General features: G+C 46.5%; 1 protein-coding gene across 3 annotated transcripts in view; it reads left to right on the forward strand.

Moving 5' to 3' along the window:
- LOC147725650 (ATP-dependent RNA helicase homolog DQX1-like) overlaps positions 1-11,777 on the forward strand; it is a 324,707-nt gene extending 312,930 nt beyond the window's left edge. For all 3 annotated transcript variants that reach the window (XM_086964334.1, XM_086964335.1, XM_086964336.1), the window contains exon 12: positions 7,733-11,777. In XM_086964334.1, the coding sequence (XP_086820460.1) occupies positions 7,733-7,931 (199 nt within the window). In that variant the 3' untranslated portion in view covers positions 7,932-11,777. The remainder of the gene's footprint in view (positions 1-7,732) is intronic.
- Positions 11,778-12,426: the final 649 nt, after the last annotated feature.

The following is a 12,426-nucleotide window of genomic DNA, read 5'->3' on the forward strand; positions in this document are numbered from 1 at the left end:
CTATGACAAACGGTGTCAAAAGCCGCGGAGAGGTCTAATAGCTTCAGGGCCCCAGGAAGTTTCTTGTCAGCTCTGTTCCTTAACTCATCTAGGATGGATAGCATCACTAGCTCCGTGCTGTGGTGCGCACGTAACCCATCCTGGTTTTGCTTGAGTAGGCCATTTTTCTCCAGATGGTCAGCGAGATACGTAAGGACGTGCTGCTCCAGAACTTTGGCCAGGAATGGTAACTGAGAAATCGGCCTAAAGTTCTTTAAGTTCTTTGCCCGTTTTTTTCAGCAGAGGGATCAACCGTGCCTCCTTAAAGGAGGAAGGGACCAGTCCTATTTGTAGGGAATTGTTGAGGAGAGTCAAAATGTCTTCCTCGATACCTGGCATGGCTAATTTAAAGACCTCCGGGGGACAAGGGTCGGCCCGAGAGCCTGATTTAACCCGCCCCACAAGATTTGCCAATCTGTCCTTTGTAATCAAGGGCAGAGTGACCAAAGGGTTATCAACTGGGCGGATAACCAGGACGGTCTGTAGAGGACAGTCCAGAATTGGGGTAATAGCAATTTCCGATAAGAGGTCTTTAATCTTGGTGGAGAAGTGGTCCTGGAATTTTTGGCAGTCTTCTTGCTTAAACTCGGGACTCTGCTCCTTATTTTTCCTGAGTTCCGTAAGGACCTTAAAAATTTCTTTCTGTAGGTCCGGGGTTCTGGAAATCCTGTCCTCATAGAACTCGGGAAAATTGATACTGTCCCCGAGCACAATCACACAATACACAGTATATTATAAAGAAAAAGTCAAATCCAAGTATTCGTTTTTCAAGATATTCAACAGTCTTTTTTATTTTCTTTTTCTTGTTTTGTCTTCTTCTTCAAAATGTCATCATTCCATAGTTCATAGACAATACATTGTACAGCGAACGTAGCCAAAAAACCAAAGCCAACACGTGTTTCGTCACGGGAACAGTCTCCCAATGACTTCCTCAGGGCAATAAAATCGGTTTTCTCACAATTATCCCAACATCCATCCAGTGTATTATCACTCTTCACAGGGTAATTTAAAATACTCAAATAGGCTCCATAAGTCAAGTTTTCACAGTAGATAAATAGGTAGATTATCAATGTATCGGGAGAGTGCTCCCATCGTCTCTGCTACGAGTGCGTCCCTTGTTCCCTAGAGCCACAGATTTGAGGTAGAAAAGATAAAAGTAAGTGTTGCGCACTATAAACCCAGCCACCTACCTACAACTAATTCTCATAGAACTCAGCTTTCCTTATCAAGATAGCATGTTTATAGGAAGCGAGCTCCTGCAAGTACATACTCCGTGCGTTGAGGCTATAGCCCTTCCGCCATGCTCTCTCAGATTTACGTAGCGCCCTCTTTTTTCCCCCTAAGGGATTCATTATACCACGGAGCTCCCGCTCCTCTATCTACCAGCTTCATCCGTCGAGTTTGTGCCACGAGATCCACTACCCTATTTAATTTGTCTGTTAGATCTTTACAAATGATTTCTGGATTCTGTTCCATCTTGTTAATATGCGGACGAGCTAGGAGATGAGCTACCATATCGTCCCTGTCTATGTGTTTCCATTTCCTCACGACCATCCATCCTGCTCCGGGCTTCCCCCTCTGTTCGTCAACCGATATCGTACCTTTCACCAGATAATGGTCTGACCATGCGCAACGTTGCGCCTCTACTGGGCCATAATCCCGGCCATGTTCTGGGGTTGTGATCCAAACGAGATCCAGGGTATGGCCCTTCTCGTGTGTAGGGCCCATTACCCTCTGAACTAACCCAAAGGACCTAAGCGCCTCATCTATCTGATTGGCTTGGCCTTCTTGTGGGGACTTATCCCAGTGGAAATTTAAGTCACCCATAATGATTATGTTGTTGTATCGAGATCGAACATCCTGGACCAATTCCAGGAATAGATCCGGGAAGGCTGGCAACGCCCAGGGGGGTCGGCAGACCAGCAAAATAATCCAACAATCCATCCGTATCCCGAGCTTGACGCCCAAGACCTCGGCCCCTCCCAGGCTTTCAGCAAAAAATCTTTCACCCCTCAGGCGCATACAATATAGAAGGGCCACTACCCCCCCCCCCCCCCCCCCCCCGAAATGGCGGCCAAACACGACTCTTCCTCCCCCAAGATGTCACCCACCCAGAGTCATCACCCAGGACCCGCCAAACAGCGGTGAAAAATGACTATTACGGTGCAGGTGAGTGGTCCTCCCCGAAATTATAGCCCAAAATATGACGCAAATAAAATATTTTAAAACGATTCGGTAAAACAGATAATTACGCGCAAATGCGCTACTGCAGCGCGCTAGTGCACAGGAATGCGATATTAAAAGAACAGCTTCGAAATGGTGGCAAATTACCTTGGAGGGGAACATTCCAATGTTTGTCTTCATGCTTTCCCTTTTTAATTTATAACATTCTACTCTGTGGGTGGACTGTTCTTATAGCCCGTCTGCTGTAAGGCTACTGGGAAACAATAGAAATAGCAGCGGCTTCTAAGGGTATATTGCAGATACATACACAATGTGCATGTTTTTTCCAAGCCAAAAAGAAGTTTGAGATGCTATTCCAAGTCTAAACGCTAGATGGCGAACTAATGCAGAGTAAATAATGCTACCAGAGCCTGAACCAACACCTCTACTGTTGCAGTAACATTTCCATTTCCAAATACAGTGTACCGTTCTGAAAACGAGTTAATTACAAACCTACTAATATTATAGAACAAAAAAGGCTTGCTGTACTTTTAGGTGTAGCTTGAGCAAAGACCTTTTGATTTTACTAAAGTTCGATCTATAATACAGTTCTAAAGCCTTTCAGCCAGCCCTCTTCATCCATTGGTCTGCTGTTGTGTCATTCACATTTCAATGCCGTCAGCTGCAGCATGCACCTTGGGGCAGTATGTCGGCCCTTAGCAGCCATTGGCTATCTTCAGTGTAAGTGACACCTTGCCCTTCCACATAGAGCACACCCATGCACAAAGTATACTGTTCCAATATGTGCTTTTTGCTTACAGGCAATGTTTTTTGTGTGATTTAGGATGGCCTCGCAGATTCCCTAACAAGAACGTTTTTCAAAACCCTTGGAAAACAAAACACACCTTGCCAAAGCCAAAGGGCTGGGGTAGGAAAGTCTGTTTCTGTTGCAGAATCCCCCCACATACTTTTTTGACAGATTTCTGATGCAGTGGACTGCTTCGACTGAGTTTGTGCTGGTATCTTGCTAACCAGGCCCCAGCACCTGTGTTCTTTCCCTAAACAGTACCATTGTTTCCTCTGGCCTCACATATAAGTCCCTTGTTAAAGATACCAGTGGTACCAAGGGCCTTGTGACCAGAGAGGGTTCCTTAGGGCTCCACCGTAAAGGGCCCCACACCAAACATACACACTAGCATTGCAGGCTATGTGTTGTGGTTTAACTACACTTAGTCGACATGGAAACCTTCCTGGGTGTCTTGCCTACAGAGCTCTACCTGTGGCATAGGTAAGTCTCCCTTCTGACAGGCCTAGCAGCCCTAAGGCAGGGTGCACTATACCACACGTAAATGCAAAGCTGCAGAGCAAAATGCCTATACAGTGTCTATACCATTCACAGACATTGTAAGTGCAGTGAAGCTATTTTGAATACATGGGCTTTGGAGTTTGTCAACACGGAGTCCACCGCTCCATGATGGGTTTACTGAAGAGACTGAGGTGTTTGGTATCAAACTTCTCAGCTTAATAAACTCACATTGATGCCAGTGTTGGATTTATCATAAAATGCACTCAGAGGGCATCTTAGAGATGCCCCCCTGAAAAACGACCAGCTCCTAGTGTATTGGCTCACTGGTCCCTACCAGCCAGCCCCCGCCAGACCGGTTTCTGATTTCCTGTTGTGAGAGCTTTTGTGCTCTCGGAAGTCAGAAAAGAAGCCTGCTCTGGGTGGAGGTGCGTCACACCTCCCCCTAGCAGGAACAGCAGCACTTGGTGGGGAGCCTCAAAGGCTCTCACCTTGTGATGTGCTGATTTGGGCAGCTCCAACTAGTGGTGATGCCCGCCCCCGTCCTCGCCCCACTTTTGGTGTCTGGACAGGCTGGAAAATTGGTAAGCAGAGTAGGAGTGTCCATCTCAGCCTGGCACACCCCTGGGGTCGCCAGTAGCTGAGTTGAACCACTCTCTTAAAAATTATCCATCTTGAATTGGAGAATTAGGCCCATTAGGAACAGGGATGTGCCATCCTCTTCAAATGGAGGGAACACCCAAAGGGTATAATCACCATAGGGGACAGTAGCCATTGGCTACTGCCCCCGATCTAGGTAACGCCCTTAAATTTAGTATTTAAGGGCACCCATGAACCTTGTTCCTCAGATTCAACACCCGAAGGAGAAGGACTGAAGTGATTAGCAGCAATGGAGAAGTATACATCTGACTTGGCACCTCCCTACCGGCCTGTCTCCTCCTCCTCCTCCTCCAGTGACCCTGCTGCAAGAAATCAGCCTGGCCTGCAGTCAGGACCTTTGTGGTCTTCATCAAGGACGCAGGTGTCCCGTGGACACCGGATTTGTCCAGCAAAGAAACCAACTCCAAACATCCGGAGGTGGATCTGTGACACTTCCACCACTCTGCACCCAACGCCCAAGTCAAGATAGCCCACTGACCCTGTAAAATCTCCCTGGTGATCCTGACCTGAGATCCTGCATTTGATGACCTTTCCTGACTACTCTACGCCTGCAGCCTCAACCTGAAGGGTCCCCCCAACCGGATCTGGTGAGAAAAACAGACATCGAAAGACCCCCCTGCACCTTCAGCCCCCCAGCCTCGGTGTGCCCAACCTACAGTGTCCTAGCATCCCACCACTATCCAACTTACCTCTCCGGTGGTGGGATTCCTGCAGCCAACCTCCGGAACTGAGCCTGCAGCCCTTTTCCCCAACCAAGGATCTCCATTGAGTTCAACGGGGTCCCTGACATTCTTTGCACTCTGCACCTGGCTGCCGCTTGGGTGCAGTATCAGTGCTCTTTGGTGCCCCCTTTCAGTGCTGATCTTAACTCCCAGGACCTGTGTCCCTGAACCGCAGGTACTTACCTGTAACCAGCGCCTCTTTGAGGTGCCCTCAGCCTCCATAGGATAACATTGGACCCAGTGACCTCTGCACCCGGCCGCCACAGTGCTGCTGGTGAATTTGAATTTGAATGTAAAAATTTTTTATAAAGCGCACTGAGATTTCCGGGAAGGGACCTAGGATTTAGGATGGGAAGGCTTGGTGAAAGAGATGAGTTTTGAGGATCTTTCGGAACTCGATGTAGGATGGGGCAGATCTAACAGAAATGGGGAGTGCATTCCAAAAAGAGGGGGCAAGTACAGAAAATTTCAAGCCTCCTGACCTGCTTTTCTTAAAGCGGGGTACCGAGAGGAGAAGCTTGGTGGAGGAGCGTAACTCTCTGCTGGGACGATAGACAGTAAGGGCAGAGGAAATAAACGCAGGAGCAGAGCCGGCTAAAGCCTGGAATATTGTACAGCCCAATTTGAAAAGAGACCGGCCTTTAATGGGTAACCAGTGGAGAGATTTAAGTGTGGAGGTGATGTGGGAGAATTTGGGCAACCCAAAAATCAGGCGAGCCGCCTGATTTTGCACCAACTGGAGGCGTCGAAGGGCGTTGGCGGGGACACCGTTGTACTCGATGTTCCCATAATCCAACCTCGATAAAACCATCGCCATTAGAATCAGTTTTAGTGCCGGGGGGGGAAAAAAACGAGACATTTTGCAAACAGTACGAAGGGCAAAGAAGCAGGAAGAAACTACCGAACTTATCTGGGTGTGAAGAGTGAGGTGTTGATCAACCGTGATCCTCAGTGTTTTGGCAGAGAGTGACGGCAAAGGTGGGGAACCTAAGGAGGATGGCCAAAAGGAAGGAGACCAGGGACTGCGACTGCCCCCGGTAAGAACCAACTCGGTCTTATCCGGGTTTAGTTTTAGATGGTTGGTATTCATCCAGTCCCTGATAAACAACATTATGGATTGAAAATTGTGGTCAGAAGTAGGGGAGTGAGAAAGATTAAAGATGAGCTGGAGGTCATCGGCGTAATTGTACACCGTGACCTCCATCTCCTGAATTGCAGAAATGAGGGGGAGAATGTACAGATTAAATAATAAAGGGGAAAGGGAGGATCCCTGGGGGACACCACACTGGACCTTGCGTGTGGAAGCAGTGAAATCAGCCAGGCGGACAGCTTGAGTGCGCTCGCTCAAGAAAGAGCTGAGCCAAACCAGCATCAGGCCCCCTATGCCCGCCGCCCTGACACGGGAAAGAAGGATGGAATGATCAACCGTGTCAAAAGCGGCGGACAGATCCAAAAGGATGAGGGCCTGAGGGGCATTGGAATCCAGCCCCTCTCTTAGTTCGTCTATAACTGAGACGACAACTTTCTCTGTGGAATGTCGAGATCGGAAGCCCGCCTGACATGGTGCAAGGTAAACACTATCTTCGACAAAGGAACTGAGTTCCTTGGTGACATAGGACTCAAGGACCTTGCCCAAGAAAGGAAGGAGGGAAATGGGGCGATAGTTTAGAGGGGAAGAGGGGTCGGCTCCAGGCTTTTTTAAAATAGGTATGATAGTAGCTGCTTTATAAGTGGCGGGGACAATGCCCCGCCTGAGTGAGTCGTTAAGGAGAGTAAGGGGGGGCATGTAGCAGTTTGAGAAGGCCGTACGTAACACGTGGGCCGGACAGGGGTCAACGGGAGAACCAGACTTGACCCGGGCAAACAGAGAGAGAAAAATTTCTTTGGTCAATGGGGGTATGTGAGTCAAGCTGGACTTATTAAGTGGCAGCAGAAAGTCACGGAAGGTAGGGGAAGGAGGGGTATGTTGGCCTTAATTAATGCGACTTTCTCGATGAAAAAATCATTGAGTAGGATGCAAAAAGATTGAGACGGAGAGGTCTTAGAAGATGTCCTATCAGAAGATGCCAACTCTTGAACTGTGGCAAAGATTTCTTTTGGCTGATTCTCAGCTGCAAGAATCCTCCCCGAGAAGTATTCGGTCTTGGCGGCAAGAATGGCGATACAGTACCTACCTTGGTCAGACCCTGGTCCAGTGTTGACCCAAAACCCTGAGACTTGAACTTGAGAACCACTTACTTCCTGTATTGAAAAGCATTTCTTGCACATGCAAAGTATTGTTTAATGTATACAAACTCGTTGCTAGTAAGTTGAAATCATTGCACAAAAGTACTTACTTGTAACTGAGTTCAACTTGGTTCCAAGAAATAAAAGTAACAAAAGTAATATTCTTCTACAAACCATTGGTCTGGAGTCAGTCATTGAGTGTGTGTTCCTGCCTTGTATGAGTATGTACACCAAATGCAGTCACACTACTCTTATAAGCCTGACTTCTCAGCCCAGCTACCACTAAATTGAGAGTAAGATATTATCTACTTTAACCTCTGCCTACTGTTGGGGACTCGCTGAACTCAGCACACTATGCCTTTTTTTGGTAATACTGAGCCAGCTTCCTAGCTAGCCAACACCAGAAATATTGACTGTGCCATGCTTGATCCCGTTATTTCAGCAGTTTGCTGTAACGTTTTTTAATTTCAATAACCATCTCTTGTTGGGCTTCACACAGAAAGAAGTCGGCAAGAGCAGTGAACAAATAAATATATAAATAACCTATGTCCTTAACTGTATGTTATGTTTATGTGCAGAATTTGATATGTCAGTGCTCTCTTTTGCTTTTCCTCCGCAGGCTTGTTGAATTTGCCCCACAGTACTACCTAAGTAACCTGCCAGCGAGTGAGAGCAGAGACCTGTTGATGGCCTTACGGGAGAAGCTGTCTGCTGCTGGTGACCAGGTGGAGGAAGACGGCCTTGGCGAAGCTGCAGAATTGGGTGCCTCTGGTGGGACTGTTGAGGAAGAAGAGAGGGAAATGTGCTCTCTGCAGTGACCCAATCTTGAGTTCTTACTGAAACAAGATCTGATCTGTACGAAAGGCTGGAAGCGTCCAGCGTCCAGGAGGAGGCCCAAATGGGCTATCCAGTGGCCTTGAAGCAGTCTTTCTGTTCCTAACACAGTAGTCCTTGCGTGACTGTAGAACCGCACTCGAGGTTTCGTGGAACAAATTTCTTTTGCCTCATGGTACGTTGTTGAAGCCACAAGGTATCGCCTACTAATGGTACAGTGAACCACAGCAACTCAGCGCAAAGACAACTGGAGCAAGATCAGAAAAGCTCTTAAGTTATTGATTCCAAAAGAAATTGATTGCACAAGTTTGGACTAACTCTGAGAATCCAAGACTTGAAATGACTTGTGATCTGGAAACCAGAGACCAATGCTGGATAAGTGGCCTTTGTATTTTGGAAAGGGAGCAGGCAGAACCTCGCCTTTTGCAGACAGTCAGCTCATTTCCTGAAGTGATGCACTCCTGCAAACACCAACACACTACATTGATAACTGTGGTTGTCACAGACTGGCACCTATCTTTCTTTCAAGACAAATGTTTCTAAGTTTGTTTCCTTTTTTAATTTTAATTTGTGCTTTGTTGTCTCAGATGTGAGATGCGCAAATCCTTCAAGAGCACTACACAAATTTTCTAAGTGCCCAAAAAGCATTTTTTTAAAGTGGATATTTAAGTTGAAAAGTGAAAGCAGGAGGAAACTCAGTTCTTCTGTTTAACAGGCATGGGATAATGGGCTATGTCAAGCATACGCTTTCTACCTAGATCTTATTAGAATGCAGCAGTAATGGGATCTTCTCCCTAGCGCACCTTATGACACAGGCAAACACATCCGCAGTGGTGTAGGAAGGGCAGTCGCGGTCTGGACTGCTACGCCTTGCTCCTTTATTTTGCTGTGGTTGTAGCTAGCACTTTTAGGCGACCTTAGAGTATGTCTGGGAACAAGAGCAACGTGCAGAGTCTGTGGCGGGAGCCTCTACTCTTCGATTGGGCTGTATGATAGTCAAGATTAAGACTGTGAGCCAGTGTGTCATCAAGGCTTCATTAAGGTAACCTGGGCGCCTAGAGGTTCCATGACTGAGTTTGGATGTAGTATCGACTCCATGTATGTAAGGCTGTACATGTAGAGAGCAGGTCCATGCATGAGGGATGACCTGGAGTCAACGCAATTAAGATGCACCTGGATATTACACCAGTTTTGCAGAGCAGACGTGGGCTTACGGGATTTCCAGGACGAAGGGTAAGGTCCGCCGTCTGTGGATGTGACCCCATCTTTTAGCTTGTTGCTGCAAGCTGGATGGTAATCAGAGGGACATTGGTGTAGCCTCTGCTCTCAGCAAGTCCATTCATATAATTATTCTCGTTAGGGAGCAGGTATGGGAGTGTGATGTGGTTAGGAGCCAGGGGAGAACGTTTGGGCCTAAAACGTAGGTGGTTGCCAGCATGCATTAGAGAGTCTGTGGATGGTGACTGTTATATTGATTGCCCTTATGGTCTATAAAGCGGACTTCTGAGCAGAGTCAGTTTACGGTGGATGTCTTTAGTCGTGAGGCCATGCAGTCTATTCTCTGACCTGGAGACAGATGTGTTGCCTGGAGTATGACTTCTTTTTACTTTTGCTGACATGAGACCATTTGGCTCTTGTAAGTACGCTTCAATACTGTCATGAATGAGCACCTCCATTTTCAACATTACTATGTCGATATTTGGCCCCTAAATGTTTCATCCGGCTAACAAGGTCCCCTCGTCCAAAGCATTCAGCTGACACCCACACGAGTGCTGTGTCAGAGATTTATATCCTCGTGTAGAACCAAGTAGCAAGAACACTAGAAGTGAGCAGGAGGTGAGTGTGGGCAGAGAGTCAAACTGATGGTTGTAGCCCCTGCATGCAGGAAGGGTGCAGTCATCAGGGCACTTGGCGTAAGTCAAGAATCCATGATGCCTCGTCTCGTGCTTGCAGACCAGAGCAAAAGACATGTCTGTCTCGGGCAGACGTCCATGGTTTAAATGTCATATCTAGGTGGAGTCCTCTGTTGAATAGAGCACAAGGGTTGCATCATTTCTTCGATGGATCTGAGTGGGCGTTGGACACATTAAAGATGGACGCCTTACTGCAGCGTTCAGGCTACCCCCAGAAATGATCAATTCTAATCTTCCTTTGGAAGCTTTCATGATTCCCATATGGCCATTGTATATGGTGGATATACATGCTCTTATATTGTGTGTTCACAAAACTGTATTTGACAAATGAATTCCATGGCAAGCTAGGAAGAGAATTTCTTCCGCCCATTATAAGTAATGAGGAAACATTGGAACACCTTGTTCCGCCGCCCTTACACGAAGTCTGTGCAAATAGTAATGATGCAAGTATGTTTAAAAGATGGTTTCATGTTGTATATTTCCTTCCAGTTTAGTTTTTTGTTTGTTTTACATTACATACATTTCACAGCAGGAAAAAGGCAGCGGCTTTTTCTAACCGGGCCATGGATCGAATGGGAATTGGACTCCATTTTAACTTTGTAGTGATTACTTGTATCACAGGGTGCTCTGGATGTTAAACATTGTCTAAGGAAGCTTCAGATGCCAATGATGTACTTGCACTTTGCTTAAATTCTATTTCCGTTGATCTTCGTTGTGCCGATAAATGTGTAGCGAGTCGCTAGCTTGCCGGAAGTGTAGTCGTCCTGGTTGCAAGGTTTGTGATTGTTATGTGGGCTCATTGGCCCAAATTGTTTTTTTATGTCACATACAGTAGTATCTCAATGAATGGGTAACTTACTACAAGGTGAATTAGATTTAGGGGGACTCTTGCATCCGGGCTCTGCTTGTAGCCTCCTTTAAATGACCGTGAAGCCTGCGAACACTCCCCGAAGGGAGCTCAGTGTAGAGTTGAGGAAGAGCTCCCCAAATGACTCATATAGCCCTCAAAAAGTAGTGTCTTTGAATTTGCTGAAGGACAATATCTTATATAGGTAGACCATAAAAGGATACCTGCTATTTGACTGACTTCAACCTGCCTGATTTAGAGTGATCCCTTGCGACCCACAAGAGGCTGGCGTGAGCGGGGCATATGTGTAATGTAAAGTATTGTATTTTTAGGAGCGTTGCTCAGTAGCTTACCCAACTGGTACTTTCTGCTTTTCATACTACATGCTTTTACATTAGGGATGCACTAAAATGCTTTTTTCGAGCAGGCCTTTTTACAAATTCAATTAAAGAGTTTTTCTTTGAGGTACAGCAGCTCTTTGCTGAGAGGTGCAGTGAGCTAACGAATAAAGCACTTTTGGAGCCAGAGGTCCTACTAGTTTTTAGGTTACTCCCCCGTGCCTCCGTCAAGTGACAAGGACCTCAAGCAGTAATGTGCTAAGATGACGCCATATGAACTGAGATCTTACTGTTAAACTAGATCTGCTCTGGTATATGTAAGACGCGCATGCTGCTAAGCGCTGGAGACATGTTTCGCAGTTTGGTGACACCAGCAGCTGATAAAGCCATTTGCTACAGAGTCATTAGCACACACAAGCCCAGTGCACACATGCCTACTCACAGCAAGGGGACCCCAGAGACATGCCTGACTGCAGCTCTCCGGGGATCCCACCTTCCAGTCCATGGCGCTGCTCGGACCTACAGTGAAGCGTATATTTGTAAGTGCAATGAAAATGTTTGCCTTTGTTTAGTTGAATTCTGTTTGTTTGCACGGCTAAAAGTAACATTGCCTTTTTGTATTTTGATGCAAAAATGCTATGTACAATCAAATGGTTTATGTTTGTAATGTATGTAATTGGTATTTTGAATTTTATCAGGTACTTGTTATAAATACAGCTGTTTACATCCTTACCTGGAAATCTTGTTTGGAATTACAATAAGACGCTGAGGAGAAATGATGAATGTGAGGTGTTTGGTCGCCATTCAAAGGGTTACTGGTAAAATTAAAAAGTTGGTTTTATTTGCCACTGTAATTGAGTCTCAAGCAATGTCCGCCTTTAGTACTCGACTTACTGAGAGCATATCTCCACAAAGGACACAGGCGGTCTGGCCTACATGGACTCCTCTAGCCTACTCGGGCTACAAGACCATCTGTATTCATACACAACGTTACCCATGAAGTGAGGCTGCCATCTTAGCTCGACCTATAAACGTGGCACCATTTTAAAGCACAATGCTTCCACATTGTTATGTTATTTTAGGTTAACAGGGTTTTTATAAAGCACACAGCTACTCTACTGAATGTCCCGGCACTGGGTGAGTGTGGCTGAGCTAGACAGGAAGGGATAATGTGTGGAACGTGAAGTGCATAGTTGTTGCTGAAACAGCCATGTTTTTAGGGCTACTCTGAAGGGAAGCAGATCCTGAAGTCTCAGAGCAAGCAGCAGATCATTCCATTGTTAGCCACTCGCAGCCGGAAGGAGTGTCCTCTAATTCGGGAGTAGCGACTAGTGCAATGAGGCGGAACGAAGAGAGCGTTGTGGATGATAGAATTGAACTC

This window comes from Lissotriton vulgaris, chromosome 3_2 (genome assembly GCF_964263255.1).
Source record: "Lissotriton vulgaris chromosome 3_2, aLisVul1.2, whole genome shotgun sequence".
In the NCBI taxonomy this organism is placed as follows: domain Eukaryota; kingdom Metazoa; phylum Chordata; class Amphibia; order Caudata; family Salamandridae; genus Lissotriton; species Lissotriton vulgaris.